General features: G+C 36.5%; 1 protein-coding gene across 3 annotated transcripts in view; it reads right to left on the bottom strand.

Annotated features, from left to right (window-relative positions):
* The window catches only part of LARP1B (La ribonucleoprotein 1B), a 130,567-nt gene that overhangs the window by 37,179 nt on the left and 68,160 nt on the right, over positions 1-25,228 (bottom strand). For all 3 annotated transcript variants that reach the window (XM_082653433.1, XM_082653434.1, XM_082653435.1), the window contains one exon: positions 19,312-19,435. In XM_082653433.1, the coding sequence (XP_082509559.1) occupies positions 19,312-19,435 (124 nt within the window). The remainder of the gene's footprint in view (positions 1-19,311; positions 19,436-25,228) is intronic.

Genomic DNA, 25,228 nt, shown 5'->3' with positions numbered 1-25,228 from the left:
TGGGTAAGACTCTGCGCTCCCAAAGGAGGGGGCTCTTGTTCAGTCCCTGGTCAGGGAACTAGATCCCGCATGCATGCCACAACTAAGAAGCCTGCCGGCCACAACTAACACCTGGCACAGCCAAAATAACTAACTAAATAAATATTAAAAAATGATAATATTTTGACAAAAAAGTATCAAAAATAGTTAACACAATTTCAAGTACATAAAATATAGTAGATATAAAAATTAAATTACTAGAAAAATAGGTAGTTAGGAAATAAGAATACATTAAAAAAATTTTTTTTTGGTTGCATTGGGTCTTAGTTGAGGCAGGTGGGCTCCTTATTTGCGGCTCAAGGGCTCCTTAGTTGTGGCATGTGAACTCTTAGTTGCAGCATGAATGTGTGATCTAGTTACCAGATCAGGGATGGAGACTGGGCTCCCTGCATTGGGAGCACAAAGTCTTAACCACTGCGCCACCAGGGAAGTCCCTGAAGTTGTTTTTTATCAAATATAAGCCTGGGATGATACATGAATATCATCTAGATATTATAACTTCTTTTTATCAAAATCATGGGCCATCTCTTGTACATGAATGTTCAAAATAGCATTTTTCATAATAGCCAAAACCAAAACCAAAAAATCCAAATATCCATCAACTTCCAAATGGATAAACCAAATGAAGTATGTCCATGCTATAGAACACTACCTCACAAAAAGGAGTGAAGTACAAATATAAGCAACAAAATAGATTAATCTCAAAAATATTATATTAATTGAAAGAAGCCAGACACATTGACTACATATCATATGATCCCATTTACATGAAATTTCTAGGAAGTGCAGAAACATACAGACAGAAAGCAGGTCACTGGTTACCTCAGACTGAAACTGAGTGCTGAAATTGACTGCAAATGATCGTGGGGGAACTTTTATTGTTATGGAATTTAAAAAATGAATTGTGGAACTGGTGTACAACTATACAAATTTACTGAAATTAATCAAACTATACACTTAAAGTGAGTTAATTTTATGTAAATTATACCTCAAAAAAGCTTTAAAACACAAAAGACCAGGTCATCTGCTCTTCAGGGAACCTCAATTGTGATTGACTACCATACAGTTTCTGCTAAAAGTTTATCAGAGAAGACTGATATGTCAGAGGATTAGGCTAAAGCACTGATTTTCAAAGTGTAGTCCCAACCAGTGGTACAGGATAATCAGGATAATCTGGGAACTTGTTAAAAATGCATATTCTCAGGTCTTACCTCAACTTACTAAATCAAGGAACTCTGGGTACAAAATTCCTTGATTTAACAAGCTTTCCAGGTGAATCTGATACTTGCCAAAGTTTAAGAACCACTGGACTGAGAGGGGTGTGCTATTTTGCTACTTAAGATTTTCCAAATGTTATTCCACCAAATCATTGCACACCTGCATACCTGGACCATATGAACCTTATCCACGGTCCCCATTGTCTTTATAGACAGGAATTGCCTTTATAAAAACAGAACTTGGGCTTCCCTGGTGGTGCAGTGGTTGAGAATCTGCCTGCCAATGCAGGGGACACAGGTTCGAGCCCTGGTCTGGGAAGATCCCACATGCCGCAGAGCAACTAGGCCCGTGAGCCACAACTACTGAGCCTGCGCGTCTGGAGCCCGTGCTCCACAACAAGAGAGGCCGTGATAGTGAGAGGCCCGCGCACCACGATGAAGAGTGGTCCCCGCTTGCCACAACTGGAGAAAGCCCTCGCACAGAAACGAAGACGCAACACAGCCATAAATAAATAAATAAATAAATAAATAAGAATTTCCTTTTTAAAAAAAAAAACAAAACAGAACTTAATATTATGCTGTTGGTGTTCACTGAAGGCTGATAATAACAAATGCTACACGAGGACTGACATTCTATTTTTTTATGTAAATAAAATGTCACTGAAGCAGGACTCAGCAAATATTTTTCTGTAAATGCCAGATAGTAATTTTTTTTCACTTTTCAGGTCATAAAGTCTCTGTTAAAACTACTCAACCCTGCCATTGTAGTACAGGTATAGACTATATGTAAATGAAAGGTATGGCCAAATTAGACCATGGCAGGCCAGTTTGGGCCTATGGGTTAATAAATTTGCCAACCACTGAAACTGGATTTACACTTTGCCTGCAAAAAGTCATTATAACTATATTTCATGTATTCGATAAGGTAGAGGAAAGTATGAACACATCAAAAAGAGATACAGACAATAAAAAAAAGAATCCAATCCAACTTCTAGAGAAGAAAAATACAACAGCTGAGATCTTTCAAAAATACACCAGATGGGTTTAAAAATAGATTAGACATTGCAGAATAAAAGACTAATTAACCTGAAAGCATAGGAGTAGAAATTGCCCAAAACAAAACACAGAGGAAAAAAAAGACTGAAAAAAGACTGAAGAAAAAGAAGGCATTAGTGAGCTATGTGACTTCATGTAGATTAATATACATGTAACTGGAATTTTAAAGGAAAGACTTAAAAGTACATTAAAAATTATTAATTTTTAAAAATTTAAACTGTTAATTTAAAATATGGCTAAAAATTTTTCCAAAGTTGATTAAAAATATGTAAACACGTAGATTAAAAAAAAAAACTCAATAAGCCTGGAAGAAAATCACATCAAGACAATCACAATTAAACTTCTTCCAACAGGTGATAAGGAGAAGTAGTAAAAGCATCCAGAATCAATAACATTTATCCAATCTGAACGACAGAGCAAAAAAACAATTGGAAAAAAACTAATCAAGCCTCAGGAATCTGTGGAACAACAATATGTCCTTGAGAGGACAGAAAATGCAGAACCAAAAAAACTTTTGAAGAAATAATAGTTTAAAACTTTCCTAGTTTGGCTAAAGGCATGAACCTACACATTCAAGAAACAGAGAGAAGCCCATCAAGGATTAATCCAGAGAAATCCATGGTCAGACACATCACACTCTAATTGCTAAAAACTTAAGACAAATAAAAATTCTTGAAAGTAGCTAGAGAAAAAGAACTCAATACAAGTAAGGGAACAATCTGAATTACTACAAAATTTTTAAATCAGAAACTATGGAGGACAGAAAGAAGTGGCCTGACAGTTTTAAGTGCTGAAAGAAAAGAACTGTCATTCCAGAATTCCGTATCTAAGGAAACATCCTTTGGGAATGAAGGTGAAATAAACACACAATCATCAGATGAAGGAAAACTAAGGTAAATAAACCATAGTCAGCAGAATTTCTCTCAAAGAATTGCTAAAGAAAGTACCTCAGAAGAAAAGGATATCAGAAAGAAACTTGGAACATCATAAATACAGGAAGAGCAAGAGAATGGTAAAAGTATAATATAGATAATAGACTATTATCCTTTTAAGTTCTTTAAAACATACTTGATAGTTAAAAGTAAAAAATATAACACTGATAGGATTTTCAATTTATTTTCAAGACTATACCACAAAGAAACTTATATGTAAGTAAAATTTCTATGTTCCTATTGAAGTAGTAAAATATTGATTCTAAATAAAATGAAAAGTTAAGTGTATCTAGAGCAACCTAATCCCTCGAGGAACTACTAAAAAAATAATTACACAAAAAAGGCATATATGGCCAAACTCACCCTAGATAAATTAAAATGTAATTAAAAAAATTACATAGACAGTTTTCCCTTGAACAACATGGGGTTAAATTTTGCAGGTCAGCTTATAAGCAGATTTTTTTTTCAATAAATATAGGACATGTATTTTCATTTTAAAGATCTTTAAATTAACTAAGTGTGGGAAAAGTTTGTGTTCAATTAGAGATCACAGTATGTAGAATCAAAAGAACTAGGGTTTGAGTCCTGATCCTATTCAAACTGTTGCAGCTTCTTATCCTTGGGTGAGTCATTTATCAATTCCTTGTTTTTGAGGGAGAGATAGCAGTATTTTTGACTATGTGGGGGGGTCAGCACCCATAACCCCCTAGATGTTCAAGGGTCAACTGTAACCCAAACAGGGCAGAGAAAGGGAAACAAAGAAACAAAATCTGAATCCAAACATAGGAATAATTACATTAAATGTAAACAATCTAAACACACCAATTAAAAGACAGATTTTCAGACTGAATTTAACAAAAAGACCAGTCTATATGCTGTCTATAACAAGCTCACTTCAAATATAATGAAATAAGTAGCTTAAAAGTAAAGGGATGAAAAAAGACACACCACATACCATACAAAGAGTAATCAAGAAAAAGCTGGAATGGCTATATCAAAATTAGATAAACGAGATTTCAGAGCAAATAAAATGAACAGGAATAAAGAAGGCAGTATAAACTGATATAAAGGTCAAATCCTAAGAAGACACAATAAACCTAAGGGTGTAGTACACCTAGTAAAAAGAGCTTCAAAATAAATGAAGAAAAAACTGACAGAAATTAAAGGAAAAACAGACAAATCTGCAATTACAGTTGGAGACTTAAACACTTTTCTCTCACTAATAGAGCTAGCAGCCAAAAGAAAATTAGCAAGGGAATAGAACTTACAAACACAATCAACTAACTGACCCTAATAAGAATTTGTAGATACTCCACTCAAAAACAGCAGAATAGGGCTTCCCTGGTGGCACAGTGGTTGAGAGTCCGCCTGCCGATGCAGGGGACACGGGTTCGTGCCCCGGTCCGGGAAGATCCCACATGCCGCGGAGCGGCTGCGGCCGTGAGCCATGGCCGCTGGGCCTGCACGTCCGGAGCCTGTACTCCGCGACAGGAGGGGCCACAGCAGTGAGAGGCCCGCGTACCGCAAAACAAAAAACGAAAAACAATAAAACCACAGCAGAATAAATATTCTTGTCAAAGCACATGGAACATTCACTAAGACAGACAATACTGTGTGTCATAAATTAGACCTTGACAAATTTAAAAGAACTGAATCATGCAAAGTATGTTCTCTGACCATAATGGAATGACACTATATATCAATAAGACCAATAACAAAAATATAATAGGAAAATTTCCAATCACTTGAAAATTAAACAACATGTTCAAAATGTTCATGGATCAAAGAGGAAGTTTCAAGAGGAATTAGAGAATATTTTGAAAAAATGAAAATTAAAACACAACACACCAAAATCTGTGAAATGAAGTTAAAATAGTGCTTAAAGGAAAGCATATAGGATTAAATGCTTATATTAGAAAAGTCTCAAATGACTAATGTAAACGTCCCTCTTAAAAAATAAGATATCAGGGGGACTTCCCTGGTGGTCCAGTGGGTACAACACTGCGCTCCCAGTGCAGGGGGTCCGGGTTCGATCCCTGGCCAGGGAACTATAACCTGCATGCATGCCACAGCTAAAGAGTTTGCATGCCAAACTGAGAAGTCCACATGCCCCAACTAAGAGTTTGCATGCTGCAACTAAGAAGCCCACAGGCCACAACGAAGATCCGGAAGCCACAACTAGGATCCAGTGCAGCCTAAATAAATAAATATTTTTTAAAAAAATAACATATCAGGCAAATACCCAAATATTTAGAAATTAAACAAAATGACTTCCAAATAACTGATGGGTCAAAGAAAAATACAAAGAAATTAGAAAATATTTAGAATTGAATAAAAATGAAAAAACAATACATTGAAATTTGTGAGATGCACCTAAAATAGTGCTTAAAAGGAAATTTGTAGCAATAAATTCTTATAACAGGAAAGAAGAAATTTCTCAAATAAATTATCTAAGCTTCTACCTTATGAAACCAGAAAAGGAGGAGCAAAATAAACCCAAACCAGGAGAACAAAAAAGGAAAAATAAAAATTAGAGCAGAAAATAATACTACTGGGAGAAATAATAAGGTAGATCAATGAAAACAAATCTTCTTTAGAAAATGTATCATTGAACTTCCCTGGTGGCTCAGTGGTTAAGAATCTGCCTGCCAATGCAGGGGACACAGGTTCGCGCCCTGGTCTGGGACTATCCCACATGCTGTGGAGCAACTAAGCCCATGCACCACAACTACTGAGCCTGCGCTCTAGCGCCCGTGAGCTACAACTATGAAGCCCGCGTGCCTAGACCCCATGCACAGAAGCCACCGTAATGAGAAGCCCATGCACCGCAACGAAGAGTAGCCCCTGCTCGCCGCAACTACAGCAAGCCCGCATGCAGCAACGAAGACCCAACACAGCCAAAGATAAAAATAAATAAAATTTTAAAAAGAGAAAATTTATCAAATCGATCAATTGATATAGCTCCAGCCAGATTGATCAGGGAAAAAAAGAAAGGTAGCACAAATTACAAATACCAGGCGTGAAAGAAGAGTTACTGAGATACCTTGTTTTATTGTGCTTTGCTTTATTGCAATTCGAAGACATTGCGTTTCTGTTTTTGTTTTTACAAAGAGAAAGGTGTTTTGTTGTTGTTGTTGTTTTTTGGCCATGTGGCATGTGAGATCTTAGTTCCCTGACCAGGGATCAAAACTGCGCTCCCTGCAATGGAAGCATGGAATCCTAACCACTAGATCGCCAGGGAATTCCCTACAGATTAAAGGTTTATGGCAACTTTACATCCAGCAAATCTACTGGTGCCACTTTCCAACAGCATTTGCTCATTCATGTCTCTGTGTCACATTTTGGTAATTATCACAATATTTCAAACTTCTCCATTATTATATTTGTTACAGTAATCTGTGACCAGTTATCTTTGATGCTACTATTGTAATTATTTGGGGGGTACCATGAACAAAACCCATATAAGACAGTAAACAATTGAAAATGGGTATATTCTGACTGTTCCATCAACCAACTCTTCCCTCATCTCTTTCCCTCTCCCTGGGGCTCCCTATTCTCAGAGACACAAAAATATTGAAATTAGGCCAATTAATAATCCACAAAGGCTTCTAAGTGTTCAAGTGAAAGGAAGAGTCATGCGTCTCTCACTTTAAATCAAAAGCTAGAAATGATTAAGCTTAGTGAGCAAGGCACATATATACAATGGAATATTACTCAGCCATAAAAAGAAACAAAATTGAGCTATTTGTAATGAGGTGGATGGACCTAGAGTCTGTTATACAGAGTGAAGTAAGTCAGAAAGAGAAAGACAAATACCATATGCTAACACATATATATGGAATTTAAGAAAAAAAATGTCATGAAGAACCTAGGGGTAAGACAGGAATAAAGACACAGACCTACTAGAGAATGGACTTGAGGATATAGGGAGGGGGAAGGGTAAGCTGTGACAAAGTGAGAGAGCGGCATGGACATATATACACTACCAAACGTAAAATAGGTAGCTAGTGGGAAGCAGCCACATAGCACAGGGAGATCAGCTCGGTGCTTTGTGACCACCTAGAGGGGTGGGATAGGGAGGGTAGGAGGGAGGGAGACAGAAGAGGGAAGAGATATGGGAACATATGTATATGTATAACTGATTCACTTTGTTATAAAGCAGAAACTAACACACCATTGTAAAGCAATTATACTCCAATAAAGATATTAGAAAAAAACAAAACAAAAAAACATGGACATAATAAGGCAAAAAAAAAAGGCAAGTAAACTAGAATAGACATTTTTTTAAAAAAAGAAAAAAGGTGGAGGACATATACTGATTTTAAGATTATAGTTATCAAGTTGCGCTAGTGGCAAAGGGATAAACATAGAGACAAGATGAACAGAATATAGAGTCCAAAATCTATACACATATAGTTAATTGGTTTTTGTCAAAGATCAAAAGGCCGTTCAATGGAGAAAGAATAAACTTTCCAACAAATGGTGCTGAAATCACTGGATATCCACATCCATACTTATATCATATACCAAAAAGAAAAAAAAGAAAAAAAAAAACAATTAACTCAAAATTGAATAGAAACCTGAATTATGTAAAAGCTAAAACTATAAAGCCTCTAACAGAAAATCTTTGTGGCCAATAGCTCCTGTTACATATACGTAAATGCCACATAAGAAGTTAAAACCTACTTGTATAAAATTAGACAACCAGGGGACTTCCCTGGTGATCCAGTGGTTAAGAATCCATTTTGCAATGCAGGGGACCCAGGTTTGATCCCTGGTTGGGCAGCTAAGATCCCACATGCTGCGGGACAACTAAACCTATGTGCCGCAACTACTGAGCCCACATACCACAACTAGGGAGCCCACGTGCTACAATTACAGAGCCCATGTGCTCTGGATCCTGCGCACCACAACTAGAGAGCCAGAGCACTGGAACTAATGAGCGTGTGCACTCTGTAGCCCACGCGCCATAACAAGAGAGAAAGCTGGCACATCGCAACAAGAAGCCCGCACACTGCAATGAAAGATCCCATGTGCTGCAACTAAGACCCAACACAGCTGATAAATAAATAAATAAATAAACAAACAAGCAAACAAATAAATAAAATTAGACAACTGGCTACCTGGCTACAAGTCTCCCTCTAAATGTCAGGTCCAGACTGGTTTTCAGGCTTATTCTCCTGAATTCCTCAGGGAATGAGATCTATTTTATCTATTAAAGTTTCGGCTGTCACTCATCCTACTTCTAATTGGGTCTGTTGCATGAAAATGGAAGACCAAAGGATTGATATCTTAATCAGACAAGATTCAGATCCAGGACTTGGAACAGCGGAATATTTCCAACTCGGTGTCCATTCCCCAAATCAAGGCAGGACTACACCCCATTTCAGGAGGAAGTAGCTAGAGTGGTTGTCACCTCATTCCCTGAAAGATTTGAGGAAGGTTGAAACAGGAGTGGTGATTGAAATCGAGTCCCCTAAAACCAAGTTCCTCTGCCAAGTTTATGATTCAGCTCTCTGTCCAAAATGTTATTCCCTTTCTTGTCCAACACGCTTTCTCAAGATTGAAGAGTAGCAAACAAAAGGGGGGACTGAAATTGGGCAGAACACTATGGGGCCCTCCCAGGTACAAATTCTTTGTGTCCCCCATTTCTTCTATATAGGAAATCGGCTTCATTCAGCCTCCTAGACCCTCCCAGAGTTCCAAAGGGCAGATTCAAGCAGCTGCTAATCAAGGAAGTGAGGGAATGCAGAAACAAAGGAGGAGCATCAAGAAACAATAGCGCAGAATGGGGCAAGGTCCTGGTTTCTCCTTAAAGAATATACATAACAATATATCAGGACTTTCCTGGTGGTGCAGTGGTTAAGAATCCGCCTGCAAATGCAGGGGACACGGGTCCAAGCCCTGGTCTGGGAAGATCCCGTGTGCCGCGGAGCAACTAAGCCCCTGAGCCACAACTACTGAGCCCACGTGCCTAGAGCCCGTGCTCCACAACAGGAGACGCCACCACAATGAGAAGCCTGAGCACCGCAAAGAAGAGTAGTCCCCGCTCGCCACAACTAGAGAAAGCCCACATGCAGCAACGAAGACCCAGCACAGCCAAAAATAAAAACTAAATAAATAAATAAAGTGTGTATTTCAGTGTAAGCACACTTTAAAAAACAAAACAAAACAATATATTGTTGAGTACTTCTACAGGAACTAAGGTCCCACCCAGGTGGAAGACGGTAACTTCAGGCTCAGCACAAGAGTCCTAGAACACTGCCCTGTTACCTCACCACCAACCAGTCAGAAGAAAGTCCCAAACCCAGCAGCCCTCACCCCAAATTCTGCCTATAAAAACTTTTCCCTGAAAACCATAAGGAAGTTTGGGCTTTTGAGCACAAGCCATTGTTCTCCTTGCATGGCCCTGCAATAAACCTTTCTCTGCTCAAAAAAAAAAAAGAAAAAGAAAATCTTTGGATTTTGGATTAAGCAGAGATTTCTTACCTAGACACTAGACACCAAAAGCATAATCCACAAAAAAAATTTTAAATTGCACATCATTAAAAATAAGAAGTTCACATCAGTATCCCGCAAGCCGTGCAGCATGGGAAAAAAAAAAGTTCTACTCTTCAAAAGGCACTCTTTTTTTTATTTTTGGCCACGCCACGTGGCTTGCAGGATCTCAGTTTCCCAACCAGGGACTGAACTCAGGCAATGGCAGTGAAAGCACGGTATCCTAACTACTAGACCACCAGGGAACTCCCAAAAGGTCCTCTTAAGAAAATGAAAAGATAATCTCTAGATTGGGAGAAGATATGTGCAAATTACGTATGTAATAAAGACTTGAACCAGAATAAACAGCTCTCAAAGGTCAGTAAGAAAACTCAAAAAAAGTCAAAATATTTGAGCAGTCACTTCACCAAAGATATACTGATGGCAAATAACCACATGAAAAGATGCTCAGCATGTTTAGTCACAATGAGATACTAATACATACCTATTAGAATGGCAAATTTTTTAAAAACTTAACGATACTAAGTGCTCGTGAGGACGTGGAGCTACTGGAATCCTTATACATTGCTGACGGGAATGCAAAATGACACAGCCACTTTGGAAAACCATTAGAAAGTTTCTTATAAAGTTAAACATACACTTACCACATGACCCAGCAATCCCACTAAGTATTTACCCAAGTGAAATGAAGACTTATAGTCTCATCTAAACCTATAAGCAAATATTTATAGCATCTTTATTCATAATCACCAAAACTAAAAACAACCCACACGTTCTTCAACTAATGCTTACATCCATGTAACAGAATATTATTTACCAGTAAAAAGGAACAAATAACACACAAAAATATGGATGAATCTCAAATGCATTAGACTAAGTGAAAGAAGTCAGACTCAAAGGGCTACACTCTATACAATCCCATTCATATGATATTCTGGTAAAGGCAAAACTATAGGAGTAGAAAATAGAAGAGGCTGCCAAAGGCTAGGCATGAGGTTGACTACAAACAAGCATGGGAGAATTTGTGGGGAGTAATGGAACTGTGCTATAATTTGAGTAGGTGGTAGTTACATGAGTGCATCTGTCAAAATTCCCAAAACTGTATATCCAACAAGTGTGAAATTTACTGAATATAAATTATACTTTATTTTTTTTTAAGAAAATAAAGAAAGAAGATAACTCTGGATCTTTGTAAGGTGGAATGAAAGGAAAGAGACAGATTAGGAGTTATTATAATTAACCAGTGGTAAAATGATGGTGGCTTTTGCCAGGGTGATAGAAGTAGAGAAGGTAAGAAGTAGTTAGGTTATGAATATATTTTAAAGGGCAATTGATATAAAGGAATAAGAAGGAATAAGAAATAGAAGTTGAAAAAGAAAGGGATCAAAGATAACATCAAGATTTTTTTTTATCCATACAACTAGAAAGATGCAGTTAACATTTATAGAGATGTAGAAGTCTGGGAGAAGTCCTTGGAAAGGTGTGGTAATTCAGACTTTGGATTTTGAACATACAAAGTTTGACATGTTTATAAAATATCCAAGTGAAACTGTTGACTACACAGTTGGTTATTTATATGGAATATAGGATGGAGTCTGTACACATAAATTTGACACTCATTGGTATAAGGATTCTATTTAAAACCATGAAACTAAATACTATTACCTGAGGAGTTATTTAGGATCAGAAAGAGAAGAGACTTGAAGACTAGGTGCTAAAGCATCCAAAGCTTGGGGAAATGGGGAAGAACCAGCAAATAAGACTCCCTGAAGTACAATGAGAACTAAGTAAATAGTGTATAGGAAGAATGTGTTTCAAGACAGAGAATGATTGATCCAATGCTGTTGGGGAAGATGATGATTGATATGACCCCTCTTAAACACAGAGATCTCTAGAGGCACTATCAAAAGCTGATTTGGGGTGTGAGGGGCAAAAGCCTGTTTGAATCGGGTATAGGGGATAAACAGGAAGATAGATATTAAAGACAGTGAAAACAAACACTTTTTTTTTTTGCTTTAAATTCTATTTTGTAATAGCAATAGCAGTTCTTTTTATTACCATCGCTGTTTTATAGCACTTTGCATCCTTTTGCCTTTCAATCTTTCTGTATACTTATGACATACCAACAGCACAGAGCTGAATATTCTTTAAATCTAATCTATAATTGTCTTCATAACTGAAAGTTAATCTATTCAACATTTCTTATCATAGCAATATACTGATTTCTATTCTTAATTTTTGCTTATTCTTTCTGTTCATACTTTTTTTAATTGGAGATTATAGCACATGAAGATTAATAAATGTATATATAGATTTAAAAATACAGTTGATTTAGAAATGAAAATGAGAACAAGAAATTAAGTATGGAAAAAAATTAAGCTTTCTAAAAACACTGTATTAAAAAAAATCTTTTGGTAAATATCTGAGACTTTACTTAAAGAGCTTAATCACTTATAACCCAGGAAGACAATATTTAAAAGAAACATAGAGTTGGTACTCACAAATCCACCAACTATGCTAATACATAAATTACAGATTCAGGCAAACCCATTTGCAGACTTTCCAAATGGGATTCCTCCCTTTTCTCAGGCATTAAACACTACATTAATTTTTATTTTTACCTCCCCTTGCTCTTCATGGTTTCTACAGGCTATGCATGTATCCATTAATTTTATATGATGGCATTAAATTGATACATCCTCTACTTTTATGATTAACCCATTTTGTCACATGTAGCTTTAGTTCGTTCATTTTCCACTGCTGCATATTTTTCCTTTCTATGAATATGCCACATATTATATTCTACTATAAATGGGTATTTTTTTAGTTTTCTTTTTTTTAATATTATGAACAATATTGCTATAAATGTTCTTTTTGGTAAACATTTGCAACAGTATCTCTTGAAGTGAAACTGCTGGGTTATAATATGTCACCATGGTTTTAACTGGCAAATCGCAGCAAAGTAGAGTATAATATCTTTTCATATTTACCAGTCATACAGTTTTCGTCTATGTGAAGCTCCAGTTTATGTTTTGTCAACTACTTTTTCTACTGATGTTAATCTTTTTTCATATTGACTTTTTAAAATAGAAGTATAGTTGATTTACAATATTATATTCATTTCAGGCATACAACATAATTCAATATTTTTATGGATTATACTCCATTTAAAGTTATTACAAAACAATGGCTATATTCCCATGTACTATGCAATATATCCTTGTTGCTTATGTATTTTATACATAGTAGTTTGTATCTCCCCACGCCCCTTCCCTCTAATTTTTTAAAATATTTATTTATTTTTGGCTGCATTGGGTCTTCGTTGTTGCGCGAGGGCTTTCTCTAGTTGCGGCGAGTGGGGGATACTCTTCATTGCGGTGTGCAGGCTTCTCGTTGCAGTGGCTTCTCTTTTTGAGGAGCAAGGGCTCTAGGTGCACAGGCTTTAGTAGTTGTGGCTCATGGGCTCTACAGCGCAGGCTCAGTAGTTGTGGTGCACAGGCTTAGTTGCTCTGCAGCATGTGGGATCTTTCCGGACCAGGGATCGAACCCGTGTCCCCTGCATTGGCAGGTAGATTCTTAACTACTGCACCAGCAGGGAAGTCCCTCTTCCCTCTAATTCTCTGTTACTTTTATGCATTGTTAAATTTATCTCTTTGGGACTTAACAACTTGGGAATGATGCCCATGGGATGATATTAAGTAAAATGAGTAAAATGAAGAGTGGTAGATATGATGCAATCTGAACTGTGCATACGGGAGAATATTTACTTATTGGCAATGGAAGGTGCTGATGGTTGACCAGATCACTGTCTTTAAGACGGCTCCATTTTCAAATGAATCATATGTATTTTTGTAGCTGTGAACCATATCCTCCATGCTTCTTTCCTTTTGAAAATGGGATACTATCTTTTTTCCCTTTGCACAGAGCAGTATATCTGCCCAGTTAACAATAAAAATTATTGAGATTATCAGGGGACGAGAGTGTAATCTGTACTTTATTCCAAGACTTTGCATATCTCTCTTTTTTTTTTTTTGGTACGCGGGCGTCTCACTGTTGTGGCCTCTCCCGTTGCAGAGCACAGGCTCCGGACGCGCAGGCTCAGCGGCCATGGCTCACGGGTCCAGCCGCTCCACGGCATGTGGGATCTTCCTGGACCGGGGCACGAACCCGCGTCCCCTGCATCGGCAGGCCGACTCTCAACCACTGCGCCACCAGGGAAGCCCTGCATATCTCTTTAATAGTTCTCATAGGGTATAGTCCAAGGTGCCAAACTGAACAAAGATACTAACATGAAATCTTCGTTTATTTAAAATGTGGTCACTTCTTTTATCATGAAAAAACTACACACACTAACTCTGACTTCAATAATAACTTTAAATCACTTTGAGTCACTGAATTTTAAAACTGTATTGTATGGCAGAATTTATTAAAAAGTTAAAAGTAGGGCTTCCCTGGTGGCGCAGTGGTTGAGAGTCCGCCTGCCGATGCAGGGAACACGGGTTCGTGCCCCGGTCCGGGAGGATCCCACATGCCGCGGAGTGGCTAGACTCATGAGCCATGGCTGCTGAGCCTGCGCGTCCGGAGCCTGCGTTCCGCAACGGGAGAGGCCACAACAGTGAGAGGCCCACATACCGCAAAAAAAAAAGAAAGTTAAAAGTAGATCCCGGGAATTTAAGTAAATTAATTAATTAAATAAAATACATCTCTTGGGACTTTAATTCTATGATGTGGTGAGGAGCATAAATTATCAATTTTAATTTACTCAAATTAAACAACACAAAAAATCTTGTAATTAGACTAAACATCCTTAGTGGAATACCCTAAGAATGTTAAAAAAAAAAAAAAAGTTTAAAAGTTTTTAAAATTTCAAAGCTTAAAAATTTGAAGAATTTTTTTAAAAGTAAGCTTCCTTTAGTATTTATAGTAATATTATTTAATATTATTGTTATTCTGAAGCTACTATATCATAGGATAAACAATTCTGTTACTGTGCTTAGGAATGATATTTTTTTCACATAAGTAAAACGTCGTACAAATATAAAATCTAACAAATTAAAATTGAAATCTGTAATCCTAAATTTGAACAAAAACTATCAATACAAATTTGTAACATAATTTTCCTTAAAAAATTTCCAAGCTCTTTCAATAGAAAAGGCCTAGAAACAATGACCAACTCAGTAGCAACTAGAGTACTGACAAAGCTCAACCACCTGGCAAACAAGACAGTTAAGAGTCCAACTCCAGGGACTTCCCTGGTGGTCCAGTGGTAAAGGATCTGCTTTCCAATGCAGGGGACTGGAACTGCAGCTTCAATTCCTGGTCTGGGAAGATTCCACATGCCACGGAGCAACTAAGCCCACACGCCACAACCACTGAGCCTGCTCACCTCGACTAGAGAGCCCATGTGCCGCAAACTACAGAGCCCATGAGCTCTGGAGCCTGCGCACCACAACTACAGAGCCCATGCACTCTGGAGCCTGTGCGCCACAACTAGAGAGAGAAAACCCACATGGCACAACTAGAGAGAAGCCCGCACACCTCAATGAAGAGCCCATGCGCCGCAACGAAAGATCCCGTGTGCCGCAACTAAGACCTGATGCAGCCAAAAATAATAAACAAATGAAAAAATAGTATTTTAAAAAAAGAGTCCAACTCTATTATCACAGAACAAAGCAATGAAAGGTGGATTTGGAGCTAAAAGTCAATAAACTGATAATTGGCCCAAGTATCAATAAGACAGTAGAGTAAAACCCATCTAATGTATTTATGAGATCAGAGTGATAATTTTCTCTTTTTTCAATTGAAGTATAGTTGATGTACAATAGTATATAAGTTGTAGGTGTACAATATAGTGATTCACAATTTTTAAATGTTATACCCCATTTATAGTTATTGTAAAATATTGGCTATATTCCCCATGTTGTACAATATACCCTTGTAGCTTATTTTACACATAATAGTTTGTACCTCTTAATCCCCTAACCTCATAATCCCTCTCCCACCTTCCCTCTCCCCACTGGTAACCACTAGTTTGTTCGTTATATCTGTGAGTCTGTTTCTTTCCTGCTATATTCACTAGTTTGTATTTTTTAGATTCCGCATATAAGTGAGATCATAGGGTATCTGTCTTTCTCTGATTTATTTCACTTAGTATAATGTCCTTCAAGTCCATCCATGTTGCTGAAAATGGCAAAATTTTGTTCCTTTTTTATGGCTGAGTAGTATTCCATTGTATATCTCTATATACCACATCTTCTTTATCCATTCATCTGTTGATACACACTTAGGTTGTTTCCATACTTTGGCAATTGTAAATAATGCTGCTATGAACATTGGGGTACATGTGTCTTTATTTTAAATTAGTGTTTTGTCTTTTTAGATATATACCCAGGACTGGAATTGCCAGGTCATATGGTGGTTCTACTTTTAGTTTTTTGAGAAACCTCCATACTGCTTTCCACAGTGGCTCCACCAATTTACATTCCCACGGACAATGTAGGAGGGTTCCCTTTCTCCACACCCTTGCCAACATCTGTTATTTGTGTTCTTTTGGATGACAGCCATCCTGACAGGTGTGAGGTGGTATTTCATTGTGGTTTGTTTTTTTTTTTTTGGCGGTACACGGGCCTCTCACTGCTGTGGCCTCTTCCATAGCGGAGCACAGACTCCAGACGTGCAGGCTCAGCAGCCATGGCTCATGGGCCCAGCCGCTCTGCAGCATGTGGGATCTTCCTGGACCAGGGCACGAACCCGTGTCCCCTGCATCGGCAGGTGGACTCTCTACCACTGAGCCACCAGGGAAGCCCTCATTGTGGTTTTGATTTACATTTCCTTGATTAGCAATGCTGAGCATCTTTTCATGTGCCTGTTGGCCACCTGCATGTCCTCTTAGGAAAAATGTCTATTCAGTTTTTCAGCCCTTTTATAAATCAGGTTGTTTGCTTTTTTGATGGTCCATTGTATGAGCTGCTTATATATGTTGGATATTAACCCTTTATTGGTCATATCATTTGCAAACAATTTCTCCCATTCAGTAGGTTGTCATTTCCTTTCGTTGATGGTTTCCTTTGCCATGCAAAATCTTTTATGTTTAATTAGGTCCCGTTTGTTTATTTTTGCTTTTATTTCCTTTGCTTTAGGAGAAAGATGCAAAAAAAATTCCTGTGATTTATGTCACAGAGTGTTATGCCCAAGTCTTCCTCTAGGAGTTTTATGGCTTCTGGTCTTCCATTTAGGTCTTTAATCCATTTTGAGTTTATTTTGTATATGATGTAGAGAATGTTCTAATTTCATTATTGCACATGTAGCTGTCCAGCTTTCCAAGCACCATTTATTGAAGAGACTGTCTTTTCTCCACTGTACATTATTGCCTCCTTTGTTGTAGACTAATTGACCAGATGTGCGTGGGTTTATTTCTGGGCTTTCTATCCTGTTCTATTGATCTGTATGTATGCTTTTGTGCCATTACCATACTGCTTTGATTACTGTAGCTTTGTAGTATCGTCTTAAGTCTGGGATCCTGACTCCTCCAGCTCTGTTTTTCTTTCTCAAGATTGCTTTGGCTATTCCAGGTCTTTTGTGTTTCCATGCAAATTTTAAAATTATTTGTTCTAGTTCTGTGACAAATGCCATTGATATTCTGATAGATATTGCATTGAATCTGTTGATTGCCTTGGGTAGTATGGTCATTTTAACAATATTAATTCTTCCAATCCAAGAAAATGGTATATATCTCCATCTGTTTGTGTTGTCTTCAATTTCTTTCATCAGTGACTTATAGTTTTCCAAGTACAGGTCTTTCACCTCCTTAGGTAGGTTTATTCCTAGGTATTTTATTCTTTTTGATGGGGTTGTAATTGGGATTGTTTCCTTAATTTCTCTTTCTGATAGTTCATTGCTACTGTATGGAAATGCAACCGATTTCTGTATATTAATTTCATATCCTGCAACTTTACCAAATTTTTTGATGAGCTCTAATAGTTTTGATCATAGTGATAATTTTAAAATAAAACAAAAAACCCCAAAAAACCTCCTCATTGGTCAGCAAAGAAAGATGTAGAGAACCAGCTCATTACTTTGAAAACTAGTAAACAAAGTGAAAGAATAAAGCATTTATTCCCTTTCCTATAAGAACTCTATCTCAGGAAAAACAAATAGTCAATTAAGGGAAATCCTCCTTATGGAAGTAATCTACTAAATTAAGAAGGAATTATGAAAATAGAATTATCACTATTTTGAAGCCCCTTGTGAAATAAACCTTCAAGCGATGATTATCACAGAGAGACACCAAAGAGAGACAATCGAGCATTATGTGCCTCCTGGTATAAGTATTCAACACAACATATGACATATTCTTGCACAAATATGAGCCTCAATCTGATCAAGCCTCTGTATCAAAATCACAGTTAAAGAAAATTCAGGACCAGAAAATGGTTGGATGAAACCATGGGATGCAATCAGCAAAGTCCAGAATGTAAGAAATTCTACAGGACAAACAATCTAGTTTCTACAACAATAAAGTTCAAGGGAAAAAAAAACACAACAGTATGAACCTATACACTAAAAGAGACATATCAACCTACTGCAACGTTTGGAGTTTATATGGATTCTGATTTTTTTTTTAAGTGATGAATGAGAAAATTGGAACACCAATTAAATATTTTATATTAAGGAATTACTGTTAATTTTAGATGTGATAATGGTACTGGCTTATTTATGTGTAAAACAAGTAGTCCTTATCTTATCAAAGATACGTACAGAAATATTTAGGAATGAAAAAATATGAATAATATGATTGGGAGTTTGTTTCAAAATAATCCAAGTGGAAGGTAAAGAGAATGAGTGGAGTCAAGGTGAAATAAAATTGGCTATGAGATGATAAAGCAGCTAATGGGTAGGTAGTGGGTACATGGGGTTTTATTATACAATTTGCTTTATTTTTGCATATGTCTGAAGTTTTCCAAATTAAAAGTTTTTCTTTAACCTGCCTTCAGGAAAAACTATAATCAAATCAGTTACACTTGCCTGAAAATGTCAGATTCAATTTTACAAATCTCCCAAATGTACTTACACTTTCACACAAAGATAAGGCCTTAAAGCAAAAGAATGATGCTAGTGGTATATTTTAAGGAATCAGCAAGTGAGTGAAAATTTTTCCTTATTTTGCAAAGAGAAGCATTCCCAGCAATCTCAAAGTCAAAAGAGACACATAAAGAAACCAACCAATTCACCCTACTTTTAAGTAAGCGTTTGGGTTTGAGCATGAGGTGGTGTTATAATAGACAACTCCTGGATCACCTTTGTGATTACCTGCCTATCCACCAAGAGTAAGGTGGACTTCCAACTATGATCATTTACTACATGGCTGTCTTACCAAATTTACAATCTGTATTTTTAAGTCTCTAAAATGTTTTGAAGTTCACCAAAGAATAAATAAAAGTTGAGTTTTAAAATTCTAGTCTTTTACCAGATATCTAAATGTTTTCCACAAATAAAAAAGCAAACTTTAAAAACAATTTAGAACTGTTTGAATATTATTCAGACACTTACACAAAAGCAGATTTACATACCTTGCCTGGACTGTGAAGGTGCTACAGGAACTTCTTGGTTTGGCTCAAAAGGAAGTTCAGGTGTTAGGTTTTCAAACTGCTCTTTACTAATGAGATTTAGCTTCTTAAAGTTCTCAACTTCTCGCTGAAGTAGAATGGAGGAATCTAATTACTAAACTGGCTAATAGAGTAACCAACAGACAATAATTGATACTAATCTCAAAAAATGAGTTTTAAAAACAGGAATTGATTGCAACCGAATAGAAAAGATGTTCTAATAAAGAATCTAGCATTATACTTAATAATTAATATTCAGAGTTTAAAAGAGGCATCAAGAACCCTAAAATATTATGACTATTTTATAATTAAAATACATTATAAGAACATACATTCTTATCATTAACTATGTGTTGAGCATTTACACACAAGACCAGTAGAGTATTATAGAGGTTACAAAGTAATCCAAATTCATGTTCCCTATGCTTAAGGAATTTACAAGTTAGATGGAAAGAAAGAAATGCACACATAAAAATAATATTAGACAGTGTATGAAAAGTGGATAGTATTTGGTATAAGAATTGAGATCATAAGGGAGGCATCACAGAAGAGATGGGACAAAGCAGCTCCTTAGAATGAGAATTTAGAGAAAGGGAAAAGCATCCTAAATTAGGTACTATGAGCAAAGATGAGAAGCTTGGAATAAGCAATCATTTATTAGAAGATAATTCAGTAAATGACAAAATTTGTTTAGAACCAGTGGTCTGGTAAGGAAGCTGGAGAAAGCTAATAGATCTTTAGCACTAGTCCAAGAAGTTTCTGCCTCTTTTTCTAATAGTGGGAAACATGTGATGAAACATAAACCTAGATGGCTCTGAAGGTTCATTTCCAAACCCCTTTTATAAGCTTAGTAGCAAGGATACTGCGTAGGTCTAAGCTGTTGGCTCAAAGGAAAAATGGGCCCATCCCTGCCCCTAGGGCCCCTTTCTAATTTTTGTTACATAATCACATAGATGTTCCCTGCCCTGACCTACATATATGTAAAACATTACAGAGGTGGAGGCCATTCTCTACTGGAAGGTCATCGGGCCATAATGCATGAAGACTATCGAAGCCTGGCTGAAGCTGTGGGAAAAAAAAAAAGTTTGAGGGACTACTTGCATTCTATTACTTCTGGTAAGTTTTCCCCAATAAACTCTGTATCACATCTACACTACTCCTCAGTGCTAATTGGTCCATGACCCTTTACAGAGTTAACATCTAAAAAGAGTGTAAGGAGGTAAAAGACATGACAAAAGTATCTGTCTGATGAGCCAAATTAAACATCATCATTACAAAATAGTTGTGGCATCTTGCTCTTAACAGCTATCCAAACAATCTTTTCCTTCTGTCTTCAAACATGAATGTTACTTGACAGCTCACACCATTTATTAGATCCAGTTAGCCTTTTAAACTAGGATCTATCTTCTTTTCATGAAAATGCCTTAAATGATTACTTCCCCTATACCAAAATTGCTTTCCCAAAAGTCTTCAATAAGCTCTTCAAGCTAATTGAGTCATTACTCTTCACTGTCCCTTATCTTGCTACAGAGCTTGCTATTAGCAACTCCCACTTCAATGAACATTTATTGTATGTTTATCATATACCAAAAATGAATAAACACAGTTCTATTCTGATGGGAACACAAATACGTTTCTGTTTTGTTTTTAACTTTTAAAACTAAGTATGGTATAACACACTGCCGCTTACATATATATGTATACACACACACTAGAGAACGGCATAAATCATAGGTATATATCTCAATAAGTCCAAAGTGAACAGACCTGTGGAACCACCATTCGAGTAAAGATGATATAACTAGCACACTAGAAGTACCCTTCATGCTCCTTCCTATCACTGCCCTGTCTTTCTTCCTAAAGACAGCCAATACTCAGACTTTAATTCTTTAGATTCATTTTTCATGTTTTTGAATTTTATAAAAAAGTAATCATAATGTATGGTTTCCTTAACACAAAATTATCTTTATGAGATTCATCTATAGTTTGTGGCTCTACAGCAGAGGTCAACAAACTACAGCACCTAAAGGCCAAAGTTTGTCTTTGTAAATAGTTTCATTGGAACACAACCGCATCCATTTGTTTACATATTGCACACGGCTGCTCCAATGCTACAACTGCAGGGTTGAGTAGTTGCCATAGTCAACGTATGACATACAAAGCCTAAAATATTTACTACATAGCTCTTTACAGAAAAAGTTTGTCCATCCCTGCTCTACAGTACTCTATTGTATGATCAAACCACAATTTTAAAAAATCCATTCTAGGGACTTCCCTGGTGGCACAGTGGTTAAGAATCTGCCTGCCAATGCAGGGGACACAGGTTTGAGCCCTGGTCCGGGAAGATCCCACATGCCACGGAGCAACTAAGCCCGTGCACCACAACTACTGAGCCTGCGCTCTAGAGCCCACGAACCACAACTACTGAGCCCACGTGCCACAGCTACTGAAGCCTGCATGCCTAGAGCCCGTGTTCCGCAACAAGAGAAGCCACCGCAATGAGAAGCCTGCACACCACAATGAAGACAGCCCCCGCTCACCGCAACTAGAGAAAGCACACGTGCAGCAACGAAGACCCAACGCAGTCAAAAATATTAATTAATTTTTTTAAAAAAAGATAAATACAAAAATCCATTCTACTGTTGATGAGCATCAGGTCCTTTCCAGACTATAGCTGCTATCAATAATGTTGCTATAAATATGTTTTTACAGAACATTTGGTGAACATATGTTTTTTTACCTTTTTGTAAACTGTAGTTGATATACAATATTATATGTCACAGGTATACAATACAGTAATGCACAATTTTTAAAGTTTATACTCCATTTATAGTTACTATAAAATATTGGCTATATTCCCTGGATATGTACAACATATCCTTGTAGCTTATCTTATACCTAATAGTTTGTACTTCTTACTACCCCACCCCTATATTGCCCGTCCCCACTTCCCTCTCCCTACTGGTAACCACTAGTTTGTTCTCTATATCTGTGAGTCTGTTTCTTTTTTGTTATATTCACTACTTTGTTGTATTTTTTAGATTCCACATATAAATGAGATCATACAGTATTTTGTCTTTCTCTGACTTACTCACTTAGCATAATGCCCTCCAAGTCCATCCACTTTACTGCAAACGGCAAAATTTTGTTCTTTTTTTATGGCTGAGTAGTGTTCCATTTTGTGTGTGTGTGTGTGTGTGTGTGTGTGTGTGTGTGTGTATACCACATCTTCTTTATCCATTCATCTTTTGATGCACACTTAGGTTGCTTCCATATTTTGGCAATTGTACATAATGCTGCTATGAACATTGGGTGCAAGTGTCTTTTTAAATTAGTGTTTTTTGTTTTTTTCAGGTATATATCCAGGACTGGAAATACCAGGTCACATGGTAGCTCTACTTTTAGTTTTTTGAGAAACCTCCATACTATTTACCACAGTGGCTCCACCAATTTACATTCCCACCAACAGTGTAGGAGGGTTCCCTTTTCTCCAAACCCTTGCCAACATTTGTTATTGTGTTCTTTTAGATGAGAGCCATCCTGACAGGTGTGAGGTGATATTTCATTGTGGTTTTCATTTACATTTCCCTGATGATTAGTGATGCTGAGCATCTTTTCATGTGCCTGTTAACCACCTGCATATCCTCTTAGGAAAAATGCTTATTCAGTTCTTTGGCCCATTTTTTAATCGGGTTTCTTTCTTTTTTTTTTTTTTTTGATGTTAAGTTGTATGAGTTGCTTATATATGTTGGATATTAACCCCTTATTGGTCATACCATTTGCAAATAATTTCTCCCATTCAGTAGGTTGTCATCTCCTTTTGTCGATGGTTTCCTTTGCCATGCAAAATCTTTTAAGTTTAATTAGGTCCCACTTATTTATTCTTGTTTTTATTTCCCTTACTTTAGGAGATGAATCCCAAAAATATTCCTGTGATTTATGACAACATATATTTTTATTGAGTATTTACTAGGAGTGGAATTGCTGAATCAGGTGGTGCACTTCAACTTTAGTAGAAAATGCAAATATGTTTTCATAGTAGTTGTACCTATTTACATTCCCATTAGCAGTATATCAAAGTTCCTATTGCTCTACATCCTCATCAACACTTGGTATTGTCAGTTTTTAAAAATTTAGTCTTTCTGAAAAGGACCAAACTATGCATATAAACTACATTTTGGATGGACCTCAAGGGCATTATGATTTTAAAAAAATATTAATCTCAAACGGTAACACGCTGTATGATTCCATTTATATAATATTCTCAAAATGACAACATTATAGAGATGGAGAACAGATTAATGGCTACCAGGGATTAGGAATAGCAGAGGGGAGGGAGATGGGTGTAAGTTTAATAGCACAAGGGAGATCTTTGTGGTGATAAAATAATTCAGTGCCTTGACTTTTATGGTAGTTATGTGAATCTACATGTGATAAAATGATAGAGAAGTATACACACACATTTGTGATAATAAACATCAATTTCCTGGTTTTAATATTGTGGTTTAATTATCTAAGCTATCAGATTTAATTAGATTTAATTATCTAAGATAACCTTTCAAGGTTATCTGGGTGAAGCATACACTGGACCTCTCTGTACTATTTTTCCAGTTTCCTATGAATCTATAATTATCTCAAAAATTTGAAAAATTTAAATATGTAGCCACTCTGGTAGATGTGTTATCTCATTGTGGTTTTAATTTGTATTTCTCTGATTATTAATAATGATGAAAACCTTTAGTATATTTTATTTGGATAATTTTTTTGTGTGATATGACTACCCAATTCTATTGCTCATTTTCCTATACAGTTGTCTTTCTCATTGATCTGTGTATGAGTTCTTTACAAAATGTTGTAAATGTCTTTTTTCTACTCTGTACCTTACCTTTTCACTCTTTTATGGTATCTTCTGTTGAAAAGTTCTTTTTAATGTAGTACATTTTATCAATCATTTGCTTCATTGTGTTATTTCCTGTTTAGTAAATCTTTCTGTACTAAAAGATCATGGAAATAGTATATTAATCTTTTATGAGTTTTATTATTTTGACTTTCACATTTAAAACTACAATATATCTAGAATTGATTTTTCTGTGTATGGTATAAGGGTTAATGTGCACTTGAAAAGAATGTGAATTCTGCAGATGTCAGGTGCAGTATTTCACTTCTGTCAATTAAGCTAAGTTTCTTAACTGTGTTGTTCACATTTCCCACATGCTTACTGATTTTTTCATCTGCTTGCTATACCTTGCATCTTTCTTGATAAGGTGTATTAAAATCTTCCACTATGATTATAAATTTGTCTATGTACACCTATCAATTTTTGTCTTACATATTTTGAGGCTGCTATTAAATGCATACAAGTTTAGAACTAATATATTTTCTGGTGCAACTAAACCTTTTATGATTATGAAATGTCCCATTTAATCCTGAATAATTCTTTTTGCCTTAAAAATCCACTTTACCCATAGAGTTATACCAACTTTGTTGTGGTTAGTGTCAATATTTATTTAAATCTACACATGTATTTACCATTTCCATTGCTCTTTATTCCTTTCTGTACCTTCACCTTCTTCCTGGAATCATTTTCCTTTGCCTAAAATACTTCTTTGTACTTTCTTTAAAGCGTAGCTGCTGAAAATAAATTTTCTCAGTTTTCATATGTCTGTTGGTTATTTCACCTTCATTTTAAACAGCTGCATTGAGATACAATTTACATACCATAAAATTCACCTATATTAAGTGTACCCTTCAACTATTTGTCTACCTTTATTTCTGAACACTAGTTCCCTTCCAGTACTGTGATTACACCACCCCATTGTCTCCCGACTTCCATTATTTCTGCTGAAAAGTTAGCTGTAAGTCTTACTATTGATGCTTTTAA

The sequence above is a fragment of the Grampus griseus genome (genome assembly GCF_964374135.1).
Source record: "Grampus griseus genome assembly, chromosome: 4".
Taxonomy (NCBI): domain Eukaryota; kingdom Metazoa; phylum Chordata; class Mammalia; order Artiodactyla; family Delphinidae; genus Grampus; species Grampus griseus.
Note: the sequence above shows the minus strand (reverse complement) of the source record. Positions and strands in the feature narration are given on the sequence as shown.